General features: G+C 38.6%; 2 protein-coding genes across 2 annotated transcripts; one reads left to right on the top strand and one right to left on the bottom strand.

Moving 5' to 3' along the window:
- The first annotated feature begins 2,570 nt into the window (after positions 1-2,570).
- On the top strand, positions 2,571-11,378 carry LOC130910928 (sodium-dependent neutral amino acid transporter B(0)AT1-like). The gene is made up of 12 exons (XM_057828580.1): positions 2,571-2,769; positions 4,987-5,127; positions 5,205-5,342; positions 7,371-7,552; positions 7,636-7,746; positions 7,925-8,037; positions 8,113-8,241; positions 10,159-10,315; positions 10,425-10,629; positions 10,707-10,866; positions 10,945-11,111; positions 11,199-11,378. Exons 1-12 carry the CDS (start codon positions 2,571-2,573, stop codon positions 11,339-11,341), a joined length of 1,845 nt encoding a protein of 614 aa, XP_057684563.1. The 3' UTR covers positions 11,342-11,378.
- Positions 11,379-12,360: 982 nt separating this feature from the next.
- On the bottom strand, positions 12,361-14,867 carry marcksl1b (MARCKS-like 1b). Its single transcript, XM_057828581.1, has 2 exons — positions 14,551-14,867; positions 12,361-13,742 (listed from the first exon to the last, which is right to left on the bottom strand). Exons 1-2 carry the CDS (start codon positions 14,635-14,637, stop codon positions 13,185-13,187), a joined length of 645 nt encoding a protein of 214 aa, XP_057684564.1. The 5' UTR covers positions 14,638-14,867; the 3' UTR covers positions 12,361-13,184.
- Between the last annotated feature and the right edge of the window lie 204 nt (positions 14,868-15,071).

The raw sequence follows: 15,071 nt of genomic DNA, 5'->3' as shown, positions 1-15,071 counted from the left end.
GACTTTCCTATATATGATTTAAAAATGTTCCTGTAAAATATTGTCTATAAAAGTTGTAAAGCAATTAAACAAACAACAAAAATGAATGAAATGAACAAAAAATGATATTTTTATAATTGGTCCAAATTATTTTCGAACAGATCATGTGTCTAGCACCTTAGACGGTCATTTGCTTTGCTTAGCCAAAACCACCCGAGGACCGAAGAGGCAAGATGGATATACGTAATTTTTTCAAACCTAAGCTTTCAAAAGCGACAACAACCACTGAGCAACAACCAAGGATTGAAAATGTGGACCATGAAATGCTAGAGACCACCGTCAAAGTGGTGAGCGGGGTTTCAATTTGCCCCACTACAGACGCTAACTGTACAACAGAGTCACCACCAGTGTCTTGCCAATGTAGTTACCCCTGTCAAAAATTGTATCCCCTGGCCGTGGGAGAGCACACACACACGCATTAGTTATGAGTTATGTCGACTTAAACAATTAATTGAAGCCAGAAAAGAACCACAGTTATATATTTTGGACATCAATGTTTATTAAACTGGAGAAACTCCATACAGGATTTGAATTACAGTAATAACAGTTATAGGTTGACATTCAGTACGTATGTTACGTTATATGACAGAAAAAAATGTTTTTTTTTTATGGATGGGCCATGTTTTAAAACCTTGTAGATAACTACATCACCAGAACACAGAAATCAAGCAAATCAGTGCAGCGCAGTGGCTCCGCCCAGGAGATACAATTTTTGACGGGGGTAACTACATCGGCACGACACTGGCGGGCGCACCATATTCAACGTATGATGATCTTGGCGAAAAGTATAGCTGTCCTAAGCAAACTGATTTGGAATTCCCCTCAAGAGAGATGGGAACAAAAACATTAATTTTCAACTTATTATTATAAATATTCGTGTAAGTTAATTTTATTGTTGACACTGCGTTTCAGGGTCATCAACATATTGTGCCCGCCCTGCCCCAAAAGTCAAACTCCGCCTATGGCTAATTGTATTGTGATGCTCCACTAAATGCATTAATAATGATAAATGTAACAACTTCAAGTTTTTTTAATAAACATTCTAGGAAAAATAAGAACAATTTCAACTGAAGTTATGGAAAAGCTGCCCATATTGCACCACTATATTTATCGAAATCAAAATACAACATGCAAATATCAGTTTTTTTTTTTTTTTTTTTTTTTTTTTTTTTTTGATCAAGTGCAAGTGCCAGTAAGGCACATATTCTGTCCTCTGTGTGTGGGTACACAGATGCTGGAGTAAAGTTGAATTGGCTTTACTGTGGTCATCATTCTCTTGACAAGAGCACTGATACTTTTTGTAAAACTTAAAAAAACAAAAAATATATATCAATAGTATGAAATAAAGTCATAAAATAAAGCAAAGTATATATCAGGTGTCAATTTGAATAGCAACTGGTAGTACAGCTTGCAAGCAATGAAATAATGTAACCACATTTTACCACAAATGCAAACAAAATGAAGGATACAGATCTCCAACATACTACACAAAGCTTATGAATATAAATCAAAGGAAAGATATAACTTACAAGAATGGAAGTAAGGTATGTATGAGGCCCAAACGACATGGTAAGATGGCAAGAACTGTTATGGTACACTAGCTGCTCATTCATTTAGCTGTAGTCTCTATTTTCAATGTGATCACATCGTAGTATGATTATGTCAGCAGAATGTGGTGGAACTAATTACACCCAGGGCCAGCCCAGGCCATTTGGGGGCCCTAAGCAAAATAAGGCAAAAGGGCCCATATTTTTGGCCCACCATTTCGTCACAGTGTACTGTGAAACCCATACATGCAATCCAACCCAAACGTCCATATTTTGTATATTAATCAGATTTTGTTGTACTGCATACTTCAAAACTTTTCACCCCAAATGATTGTCAGTACTTACAGTAGATAGCGCCAAACCTTTTTCTAAAAGAGCAAAGAAAGAAGTTATGGAAGAACTTATTTATTTAAGCTTGCAATCAATTATCAAAACTCACAAAATTCAAATAAAGCAAACTGTAGTAAACAAAATAGAATATAAATTAAACAATTGCCAGATTGGGGGCCTCCTAGTGGTCAGGGGCCCTAAGCAGCTGCATAGTCTGCCCATAGGCTGGGCCGGCCCTATTACACCTAAGCACCAGCAGGGGTGGCAAAACGGGAGAAAACAGGCAGGCAATTTGTGGACATAACAGCACTTGCTTATGCATATCGGCCCAAAACCGATAATGAAAAACCGATGTCGATATTAGCCCATGTCATTTTAAAATGCTTTTATCGGCCGATATTATCGGCTGTCCAACTCTAATTTATAGTATTTTGGAAGGGTATTCATAAGGTATTTGACAATTCAAATATGAGTATAAAAGGGTAAAAGTGCAGAGTGCATTAGCTAATCTGTATCAGGCAAAAGATCATAAAGTGGTTTCGACATTGCTGATTCCTGCTTTGAACATATTGGTGCACAAGCGTTAATAAACGCCCATTTCAGCGTGTCATCTGGTGGGTGCTGACCGCTCTACCACTTCGGTTCGTGGACACCATGAGATTAGCTTTTCCGAACCCGGGACTTGATCAGCGGATCTGCAACCATGAGGATCTTGACAGGATGGAGAAAGAGGAAGTTGAAAACAGACCCAAGTGGGACAACAAAGCTCAGTACATCCTGACATGTGTGGGCTTTTGCATCGGGCTTGGCAATGTGTGGCGATTCCCCTACTTGTGTCAAAGCCATGGAGGAGGTAGGCGGTGACCATTATTTGAAAGACGGCTGAGATGGATTGAATTGATGAAGAACTTGTGCGCGAGGAGATCCAGAGTTTTCACTTTTTACTCAATGTCTCCTCATTGTAATGAAATATCCCTTTGTCTCTTATGTGCCAGAGGTCAAACGGCAAGTTGAATACATAACCCATTCATTACAGCTGCAGTGTAAAACGGAGGTTTTGTTAATCATTATGAGAGAAGAAGGTCCCCTGAAGAGACCTCTGGTGGTACATTACATAGATGGTGTATAGTGGGATTACATAAGAGATATGACTGTCTGTATCCTGTCTAGTTTAATGGGATTTTCGAGCACAAACACATAAAATGCATGTCCGAGAAACAACAGCCCATTTGACAATGATTACCCTGTCCTATTTAATTTTTTATAACCAATATACTTAACGAGGATGCATACATTGACCTGCTCCAATTCTGTGGCTTCTCGTCACTATAACATAACTTTCAATGACTCTTCAAAGATTAAAGTGCCTGTGACAGCATTAAAAAATCTTAAATAGCATTATTATGTGAATTAGAGTCATATTTTGAGACGATTCGACTATATACAAAAATTTGGCAAAGCGCAGATAACGAGAAATTAGTCTTTTAATCTGCCGTTTATCCCTGCCTGTCATTATAGCGCTCTAGCGTCCCCAGTTGGGGGATGACGTCGGCAGCGTCACGATTTCATCTGATTAAGAATTCATCCCATTGAGGGGGAATCATTCAGAATGAGGAAAATGCAACGAAGAGAGCAGCAAAATGTCATTGTTTCAATCTCTCTACTCCAATATTTTTACAGGATATTCTTTTTATCCAAGTATTTTCCCCAATTGTTAAATAAATGATATGGTCATGACAAAAAACAGTCTTGTTCTAAATGGAATATCAAATATTAAACATGTATTTATTCAGTACGGCATGGAAAAATTACTCCATAATGCTTAAAACTGTCGACTTCTTGCACCTCCCGAACAATATTTTATGCCACCGGAGTTAGTCCGGCTTTTGTCATTTCCCTGCCCTGGTTTCGGCGAGCGTAAAAAAACCAAGAGGTGTGACAGCTAGCCGACATGCTAACCCGACGTTTCAAAGTCTTATTCTCGTCTTTCGAAGCGAAAAATCACACAAAACGAGCCTGGATCATGTCACACAGCGGCGGGGTCGTCGATAGTCTTCACCGACCGGCAACCTCCCCGGTTGGAGAGCAAGTTACAGCTCGTTGTTCGTCTGCTGCGGGCAGGAGAGCTTGTTCGCCAGCGAAGCAGCTGGAGAATGACCGCCGGACAAACCGGATGACGTCGGAGGAGTGTGTAGCGGCCCGAGCCCAACTCGAGTGGTCTATTTCTGGGCACAAGAAGAGGGCAGAGGGGGCTGGAAGTCTGGTCGATATGGAGAACTGCATGAGCATAAGCCGAGTATAGCACTCTTGCGGCGGGCACGCGAAGAGGACCGAGGAGGGTGTGCTACAAGCCGCCGGTCGTCGGCCGAGTGGCCTTTTCATTGGACTAGAAGCATTGTCACCCATAAAATGCAAGCCACCTCCTTACTATTAGGTGTGCCATGATCCCAGTATTTGACATAATACAAAACACGATGTTTACTCACTTCCTTGTAAGTCCAATGGTCCCACAGTTACCGGACTTGTTTTGGCCAATCTTCGCTTTGAACAGGAATTTTTTGAAACCTAAAACGGCTCACAAGCCTCTCCCTGGTGCAGCAACAAAACCCTGCAGCACATTTGGCTGACGTGATGCGAAAAATAAACTAATTAATTTGCAAAAATCAGCTGAATCTGCAGTCCATCTGCTTGCTATAAAGCAATGCTGTATTGTGAGATGCTGACCCGGGTGACGTCACATTAGCATTCCTCCTCAATCCAGGAAGTCATTCATTTTCATGGTGCGGGAGTTAAAAAATTTAATATATAAATCAATCCCTTCCACACACATCCAAGTGGTCCATTTCATTCAAGAGCATAAAATACCGCGTGAAATATGAAATAAACTTTTTGCTGTCATAGGCACTTTAAGCAACAGTGAAAGTTGCCAACACGAGCATTTACATGAAGTGTTAACTTTAACTGTAAAGCCTGTTCCTGTTAGGTTTTGGGAAGTACTGTAATTCATCACTCTAAATATAACATTCAAATGTGTCTAATACAGTAACTTTCCATCACAAACCTGTTCCAGGAGCCTTTTTGATCCCCTACCTGCTCCTCTTAGTATTAGAAGGAATGCCCCTTCTATTGCTGGAATTTGCGATTGGTCAGCGCCTCAGGAAGGGTAGCGTGGGAGTGTGGCGTGCCATTAGTCCTTACCTGACTGGTGTTGGTATGTTCAAAAGTATTAAAAACAATTACCCAGACCATGTGCCTTTTATAATGATGCCTTTTTAAATTCATTTTTAGGTATCGCCTCCATGCTGGTGTCATTTTTAGTTGCTCTGTATTACAACACTCTAATAGCCTGGATCATGTGGTACCTCTTCAATTCTTTTCAAAGCCCACTGCCTTGGACCCAGTGTCCTCTGAATGAGAATGCGACAGGTACGTACCGTAGAGGACATTAAGACCAACTACCATACACTAGATATTTATCAAGGCCTCCTTTACTGGCCTTAACACTATCAGAAGCACATTTACAATCTAAGCTCATATAAACGCTCTGTAAAACATAATTATAAAAATCAGAGGTGTTAGATTTTTTTTCTTTTCTCAATGAGATTTTAAATTGGTCCTCACTAGGCCTGAATACTATGGGGCACCGTTTGTAAAGTAGCACATGCTCAAAATTACAACAACATTTTCTCACATTTAGCGCCAAACAGTGTTTAAAACGTGGTATGACATTTTTAGAGTCACTTTTTTTTTTGCACATTTACAACATTATTTAGCAACTTAAATATTTATTTTTAAGTTTTGGACCTGATTGCTTAAATCCAGAACTAAATATTTAATTTAAATCCTAAATTTATATCCTAAATGCTAAATCTGGAAACGGTTAGAACTAAATCTTTAGCTTAATATGCAAATTCACATGACTGGAGACCGGAAGTAACAACATAAAAGCTGGAGAACAAAAAAATACTCTTTAAATAGTTTCTCCTAAATATGTTTTTACTAGGGCTGTCAAAATTATCGCATTAACGGGCGGTAATTAATTTTTTAAATGAATCACGTTAAAATATTTGATGCAATTAACGCACATGCCCCGTTCAGATTAAAATGATAGCAGCTTAATGTCCGCTTGTTACTTGTTTTTTTGTTGTTTGGCGCCCTCTGCTGGTGCTTGGGTCCAAATGATTTTACGGGTTTGGGGAGTGAGCATGGTGTAATGACATCAACAATGGCGAGCTAATAGTTTATTTTTTGATTGAAAATTTTACCAATTTTAATAAAACAAAAACATAAAGAGGGGTTTTAATATAACATTTCTATAACTTGTACTAACATTTATCTTTTAAGAACTACACATTTTGCTATCCATGGATCGCTTTAAGAGAATGTTGATAATGTTAATGCAATCTTGTTGATTTATTGTTATAATAAACAAATACAGTACTTATCTACCGTATATTGAATGTATATATCCGTCTTGTGTCTTATCTTTTCATTCCAACAATAATTTACAGAAAAATATGGCATATTTTATAGATGGTTTGAATTGCGATTAATTATGATTAATTAATTTTCAAGCTGTAATTAACTCGATTACAAAAGTTAATCGTTTGACAGCCCTAATAATAAACAAATAAAGTACTTATGTACTGTATGTTGAATGTATATATTCGTCTTGTGTCTTATCTTTCCATTCCAACAATAATTTACAGAAAAATATGGCATATTTTATAGATGGTTTGAATTGTGATTAATTACCATTAATTAATTTTTAAACTGTGATTAACTCGATTAAACATTTTAATCTTTCGACAGACCTAGTTTTTACCTATATTGTTATAACCACAATGACTCATGTCCAAGAGCAGGCTGCCACCATTGAGTAAGTTTTATTCATTTTCAAGCAACTTAAACAGACAGTCTGAGCTGCTCCACCAGCTTTTATTTTGTTACTTCCGGTCTCCAGTCATGTGAATTTGCATATTAAGCTAAACATTTAGTTCCAGCTGTTTCCTGATTTAACATTTAGGATATAGGATATAAGTTTAAGATTTAAATTAAATATTTAGTTCTGGATTCAAACAATCAGGTCCAAAACTTCTTATTTAAAAATGAATATTTAAGTTGCTAAATAATGTTGTAAATGTGCAAAAAAAAAAAAAAAAAAGTGACTCCAAAAATTTCACAGCATTTTAAACACTGTGTGGCGCTAAATGTGAGAAAATGTCCTAATTTTGAGCATGTGCTGCTTTACAAATGGCGCCCTATAGAATACTGGCCCTTAGTGACATCAACATTTTTTCCATCCGCTGTTTGGTTGCCCAAAATAAAACTTGTTACAGTCTCTTTTTACTTGTAAAAAAAAAAAAAAAAAAAAAAAAAAAAAAAAGTCAATCGCTTAAACACTCTAGTGATTAATAATGAACAGTATTTAATGACCACATTTGGCTTTCATAGGTTATGTAGCAGAGTGTCAAGAGAGCTCCACAGTGGACTATTTTTTCTACCGAGTAACACTCAACAGCTCAACCTCCATATCCGACTCTGGGGGGCTCCACTGGCCTGTAGTAGTGTGTCTTTTTGGTGCTTGGACTGTGGTCTGCATTTGCTGCATCAGAGGAATAAACACCTCGGGCAAGGTGTGTTGCTATTGACAGGATAGTTTAGTATGCCAAAAATGAATGAGATATTTTAACGTGTACTATTGTCACTTTAACCTCAGGCTGTGTACATCACGGCCATCCTGCCATATGTAGTACTGTTAATCTTCCTGGTACGTGGACTAACCCTGAAAGGAGCCTTTAGTGGTATTCAGTTTCTCTTCACTCCAAAGGTACATCTCAAATTTCAAACAACAAAGTTCATTAAAATACACTTTCTCAATACCGCCACAATATTATGGTCTTTGTAAAATTCAAGTTTTACCATAATAATTAGAAGTGTAATTCCATTGCGGGGTAGAGTCAATTAAATGTGAAGTAAGTGGCCCTTAATATGAGCAATTATTGCAGGTGGAAGAGTTGATTGATCCGTCAACTTGGCTGGATGCAGGGGCCCAGGTCTTTTACTCGTTTGGTTTGGCATGGGGGGGCCTCATCTCTTTCTCCTCCTACAATCCCGTTCAGTAAGGCTCATATGAATTATGTTAACATAAATGAGAAACAGTTGTGAAGCTACTGTTGATGCTAATTTCCCTAAGCAACAACTGCGTTCAAGATGCTGTGATTCTGTCGGTTGTCACTGGCCTGACTTCCGTGTATGCTGCCACAGTTACATACTCCATCATTGGCTTCAGGGCCACTGAGAAATATGAAATGTGTTTTAGCGAGTGAGTACCATTCTTTGTCGATTTATTATTATCATTATACTTGCTCAATAAATATGATAAAAGGGAACCACGGATAGAAAGACATGTAGTTCTTAAAAGATAAAAGTTAGTACGAGTTACAATAATTTGATTTTAAAACCCCTCTTAATGTTTTCGTTTTAATTAAATTTGTCAAATTTTAAACCAAAAAATTGTTGTTGACGTCGCAGGGCGGTGACGTCACATGGCCACGCTGCCGTACTTCCACCGTGTCACATTTTAACTATGTAGTGTAGCGATTTAAATTCGACACAAGGTGTCAATGGCGAGTTTTAAATTAATTAAAGATAAAGCTAATGAGAGCGTTTTGTCCCTTGACTTTCTCTTTTATTCCACAGTGGGGTGTAAGGCAGAGAGAAAGGCGTGTGGACACAGGCGTTCAGATTCGTAGCTCGGACCGCATCGTTTATTGGCATAAGCTTCGGCAACTCCTCCTTCACAACATACACTTGAACATAAGTGTCATAGTGAAAATACAACAAACATATTATTCATTAATTTTATTCCCCAGTGCGAGGCACTGCGGGCGCCGTTGTGCCTTATGTTCAATTGTATGTTGTGAAGGTAAGACACCTCATCATGGCTCCCAGCATCATAATTTGTATATTGTGACTGAATATTGCCATCCAGTGTATTTGTTGAACTAAACAAAAAATGTTTAAATAGAGTTTGACCAAAGTCTGAGTAAGTTTTATGTGTATTTTCGCATATCTATTTTGATTGTAAATGCCAGTTCTCTTTGCATTGTTGTTTAACTGTGTGAGAATACTCTTTTCTTTTTGTGAACATTATTTCTTGAGGGATATGATTATTATTTTTGAAAAAGAAAAAAAAAAAATACGAAAACAAAGCAAAAACATCAGGAGTGGTTTTAATATCAAATTATTATAACTCGTACTAACTTTTATCTTTTAAGAACTACAGTAATTTTTGGACTATCAGCCGCTACTTTTTTCCCTTCATTTTGAATCCAGCTGCTTATTGCCCAGTGCGGCTTATTTGTTCATTTATTTGGGTTGATAGGTAACACTTTATTTGACAGCGGTGTCATAAGACTGTCATGATTATTGACATGACACTATCATGGGCATTACAATGAATGCTTGTGACAGATGTTATTGAGTATATTCTGGCAAATTATATCACTAACTCCATTTATGTCCAGCTTGCATTTTTACATCCATTCAAAGTGAGATAATTTGCCGGATAACACTAATTGACATCTATTACAAGCATTTATTAATGCTCATTACAGTGTCATATCATAATTATGATGGTCTAATGAAAGTCTTATGGCGCCACTGTCAAATAATGTGTTACCAAATACCATAACTAGAAATTGTTGAAACAACTCGAACAGTAACTGAAGACATAACTAGGACAGAACATAAATTTTGATTGTTATTTACATCTGTAGCGCTGCAATGCATGCTATGAGGCATGTTGGACAAAAAACAGTGTTGACAACAGGTGGCAGCAGAGGTTGACTGTCTCCCCCAAGGGAGCAGTAATGGCCAAATGAAGCTTCTTGAAGCAATGGTGGTTCATGGTGGTTCATTTGTGGTTATATGACAGTCGTATGATACCGCTGTCAAATAAAATGTTACCAGTTAGTATATTTTGGTGGAAACATCCTATCATACCGCGAGAACAGCTGCAGTTTATAATCCAGTGCGGTTTATGAATGAACAAATGCCGTTTTCGTGCCAAATTTGGTGGGTGGTGGCTTGTAGTCAGATGCGCCTTACACTGTGAAAATTACGGTATATGTCTTTCTATCCTTGGTTCCCTTAAAGATGACTCATTTTAATTGAATATTTTCAAGCTGATTCTAACATGTAGTTGTCTTAATTTTCCTTCTTATTATTTCTTCCCTAGTAACATCATGTCATTAATAAATGGATTCAACCTTCCTGAGGGCAGCATCACTCCAAGCACTTTTGATTTGGCCGTAAACCATCTGAATAGCTCAGATCCAGGGACTCTTCTTGAATTGGACTTGAAAACCTGCGATATACAAAAATTCCTCAGTGAGGTAGAGTTGCACTATTTCTTCTTCAAAGTTTTTGTTTGTTTGTTTGTTTGTTTAATTGTTTGTTTGTAAACCTATTTTGCTATATGACTAACATGTATAATGTATCTAGGGAGTGGAGGGAACAGGTTTGGCATTTATTGTTTTCACAGAGGCCATCACCAAGATGCCCGCTTCTCCAGTTTGGTCTGTTCTCTTCTTCATCATGCTTGTCTGCTTGGGGCTTTCCACCCTCTTTGGTAACATTGAGGGAGTGGTGGTTCCCTTGAGAGACTTAGGTGTTTTTCCCAAAAAATGGCCCCATGAAGCCCTGACAGGTACATTTCATAACAAAATGTTTAAAAAAAAAATCAGATGGTGTACATTGATGATGTGATCTACTGTTGTGTTTCAGTGATAACGTGTTTAGTGGCCTTTGTCATTACCCTCCTCTTTGCTTTACATTCTGGGATTTATTGGCTTGCACTTTTTGACAAATTTGCTGGATCTGTTCCACTTCTGACAGTCGGATTCTTTGAAATGATTTCCGTTTCCTACATATACGGCATTGACAGGTAAACCCTGATAAGGATTATTAGATTAGGCCACTTTTGGATATGTGTTTAAACTATACCCAAAATTATGTTTGTCAGGTTCAATGCGGACGTGGAGTTCATGACTGGACGAAAACCTTCATTTTTCTGGCAGGTTACGTGGAGGTTCATAAGTCCTCTCATTGTCTTGGTCATCCTAATTTTCTACCTGATAACCCAAGCCCAAGAAAAGCTCACCTATTTAGTCTGGGATCCCAGTTCTGTAAGTTATACATGAAATGTTACACAGTTAAACACAACATTTTCCTTTTGACAAATAGTCTAACAAGTGGATTTTATGCCTCTGCAGGAAGCGTTCCCGTCATTGTCATCTGAAGCCTATCCCTCATGGATCAATATAATGATTTTTCTTTTAGCAGGGGTTCCCAGTTTGATTGTGCCAGTGTATGCTTTGTGTAGGTTTATTTTTGTGTGCTGCAGGAGACAAATAGACTGAATAATATATCATTTGCTTTGTTTTATGTGCTTTCATTTTTTGGGGTTCACACTTAATTGGTGATTTGCTTGAAGTTTGCGTTCTAAGAGCTAAACAATTTTGTGTTCAGTACAAAGTGCAACCTCACCACGCTTGCTGTTTAATTACCGTATTATAACCACTTAACTGATGAATGCGTTAAATATACTGCATAATATTATTTTCTAATTGACTTCTGCAATGGTCTATTTTCACAACGCTGGTAAATAAGTACTATGATACTTCCAGATGGCAAGCATATTGACTAGCCTGCTACTGTGTCTATTAACAGTTTAGGCTTGCTGATATATTCAATTCATTTCGCTATCAAAAGAGCAAATTTGTGCCATTAATCCGAACAATGGTTAAAGTCAATGAATTAGTCAGTCCCTTAAAAATCATTGACTATGTCATAATAGCCACTTTGTCTAATGTTTTGATTAATTTTTCAGCTAAAAAATAGATTACAGCCTTCTTTTTATCTACTATTTAAGTAATTAACCTCTTGTTCCACTTCTCAACTTTCCCACGTGACCCCTTACATTTTTTCAAACAAGTATGAGAATATTTGGGGGGAAAAAACACTTTATGTTAATCAGTTTGAACATTAAATACAGTATCAGTCTCTGCAGTATAACAACTTGTATATAATGAGGTAGAAAATAACTTGCACCCTATATTTAGATAATGGGCGGCAGGTATATACGGACTCCCATTTCAACATGATTTTGAACAAAATTGGTTCATTCTGAGTGTGCACGCTTGTGCTACCACATTATTGTCTTAGGTGTTGTTTTTTGCCCAATTGAGCCATACAGTTAATAGGTCACATTATGGAATTTATTTTTTCTTTTTATCATTCTAATTTCTCATCTCAAGCATGTTTCTTTTAATTTCTCTAATGGGAAAATATTAAGATACTAATTATCCGGTATGCCACTGTTCTTTGTAAGCACGTCTTGTCTGTAGTGGAAAGTGCAAAAAATCATAAAAGTCACATCCACAGGCAGGTGACCAACATTTATTTACCATTATCAACTTTACAATAAAACCAGTAACATCTGTCAACATTAGCAAAATAAAGAACAGAAATCAATCCAATTGTATTTACAAAGACAAAGCAGATTCAGGCTCACACACGACAGATAAACAGCTCTGCTTCATATCAAACCGCAACAGTGAACATAGCAAGCTGAAGTGTTCTTCTTTTATAGTAAGGTAAAAATCAAAACTTGTCTAAATTTTTTTCTTTTTTTAACAAACAAGACATAGTTTTTTTAAGATGGTTCTCTATAATACACCACAAAATACTTCAAATTTGGGTTAAAATATAGGAATGTAAAAAGTTGGCGAGTCTCTTCAGATTTATCTCGTTTTCTTTTTTTCTTTCTTTTTTTTTGTAGCTATTTAACAGTCATTTCAAGTGGTGTTGTCCTAGTTTTTTCCTTTTCTAGCTTCTTTATTTCACAAAGGAGTCATCTTCATCCGCCATTTTTATCAAGGTGGGGAAAAGATGCATCCTCCATCAATCTTTCGTCCGCTTGGTGGTGTCTTCTCGCCGCCGCGCCGAAAGCCCAAAAAGTCAGTCAAGGTCCAGATGTTGAGCAGGAAGTGACCTAGTGAATCTCGTCTGTCGTCTTGACGAAAAGTGGCACGTCAAAGGAGTCTCTCACATACATGTGTATATATTTACATATACATATATCCATATACATATGTATACATATACACATATATATATAAATATATATATATACTCTTAAATTCTCTCTCTCACTTTCTTTGAAAAACAGTTCAGCCAGTTCATCGTGAGTTGCACATACAATCACTCCTTCTTTTCAGAGGGGGCGGGGGTCGAGCTGCTCTCCTCTGTGGGTTTCGAAGCCTCAGGGGCTGGAGCAGCTGCCTCCTTGGCCTCCTCCTTGGGGGCGTCCTCTTTGGCTGCCCCCTCCTCAGCTTTCGGGGCTTCAGCCTGGGCCTCCTCCTTCACCTCCTCCTTCTTCTCCTCTGCGGTGGCTCCATTTTCAGCGGGTTTCTCCTCAGGGGAGGAGGCTGCGGTGGCAGTGGCAGCTGCTGGCTCCTCCTTGGCCGCTTCGCTCTTCTTGCTCTTCTTAAGGTTCAACTTGAAGTTGAAGGACTTCTTTAGGGAGAACTTCTTCTTCTTCTTCTTGGGTGTCTCCTTAGTCGCAGCCTCGGCGGAGGCAGCGGCAGCCTCTCCTTCGGGTTTGGCTGCTTCGCCGTCTGCGGCGGGCGCAGGCTCGATTGCGTCGCCCTCCGCACTTGCTTCAGGCTCCTTGGCTGCCTCGGCCGAGCCGTTGGTGGCGGCGGCATCCCCGTCGGGCTTAGTAGAGACATCCCCATTGGTCTTCACATGCCCATTCTCCTGCAAAAGAATATTAATTAATCATCTTTATTAAAGAAAAAAAATACATTCATTCAAAAGCCCCAGAAAACTTCCTTGTTTTGAAAAAATAAATCATTATTGACCCATTATCATTTTTTAAACATCAAAATATCTCATTATTTGGCAAAGCATCGTCGTGCTCTTCAATTAGCGTCGTCTGGATGAGGCGACGCCTTGCAGCTCCCTGGTGAGTCGATAGGCGGCGGTAGAACCACACAGACAGCTTGGGGTACCAGACAGCCCCACCAACAAAGACGCGACTGGACAGACAAGCCTTCACTTATTGTTGACTATATTCTCCCAAAAAAAAAAAAAAACACCAAATGAATATCACTTTTAACTGTAGTTTACACCAGTGCCACAGCGACAAATTTAATTCAAATGAATGGCTAAGTCCCCAAAACGAACAATGAATTAATTGCAAAATTTAAAAGGTGCAATTGATTCAATGGAGATAGCAGGCTTACTTAAAAAAAAAAAAAAGAAAGAAAGAAGGAAAGGGAGTAGACTGCCTACGTGGGTTCAAGACGACCCCTCCCCCTCTTGCTCTTGTGCAGATTTTAGATGAAACGTCCCTAAATGCACTTTTATTTTCCTCTATTTCGATACAAGCAAATCAAGTCTTTTTTGTTTAGCTGAACGAGGATGCTGAAGCCACACCTGACTCCCCCTCGGGGGAAAAATGTCCTCGCGTTCGAACGGAATCAATGAAAGTCAACGCATTCATATTGTTGAAAACTTTGAAGCAACTTCTCATTTCGAACAAAAATGAATACTTTTCAACTACCTGTCCGTTAGTTTTGACAGCCGCAGCATCAGCGGCAGCGGCGTTCGCCTCCACGGCCACCTCTCCCTTGGATGACTGAGATCCCATTGTCTTCTTTGTCTGCCTCTTTCCAAAGCAAATGAAAAAGAAAAACTAAAAAAGACTGTCCCGAAGTTAATCCAACCCCAGGTCGAGTCGCGTATCCAGCGGTGAAGTGAAGAAATGTGAAATTCTTTCAAAATGTGATTATTATTTTCTAACGATTCGGCCAAGACTGTCTTGTACGTTCTAGTCACTCCGGGGGAGAGAGAGCCTCTAAACTCATCAGCGCTTGAACGCAACGCTTCAACATACAACAGGTTTGGGGCGACACCCGGTGGGCGGGTTCATGGATTACTAAACCAATCAGCGACTCGTCTGGGGGAAAGTCCAGAAGAATTTAGCCAATCATTGCTCGCTGTCTGGCCGAAGACCCCAGCATTGAATTTAATCAGTTCTTTCTTTAATTTTAAACATAACAATTAAATGTTAATAAATAGATA

The sequence above is a fragment of the Corythoichthys intestinalis genome, chromosome 22 (assembly GCF_030265065.1).
Source record: "Corythoichthys intestinalis isolate RoL2023-P3 chromosome 22, ASM3026506v1, whole genome shotgun sequence".
Classification (NCBI taxonomy): domain Eukaryota; kingdom Metazoa; phylum Chordata; class Actinopteri; order Syngnathiformes; family Syngnathidae; genus Corythoichthys; species Corythoichthys intestinalis.
This window is presented reverse-complemented; position numbering and strand designations above follow the sequence as displayed.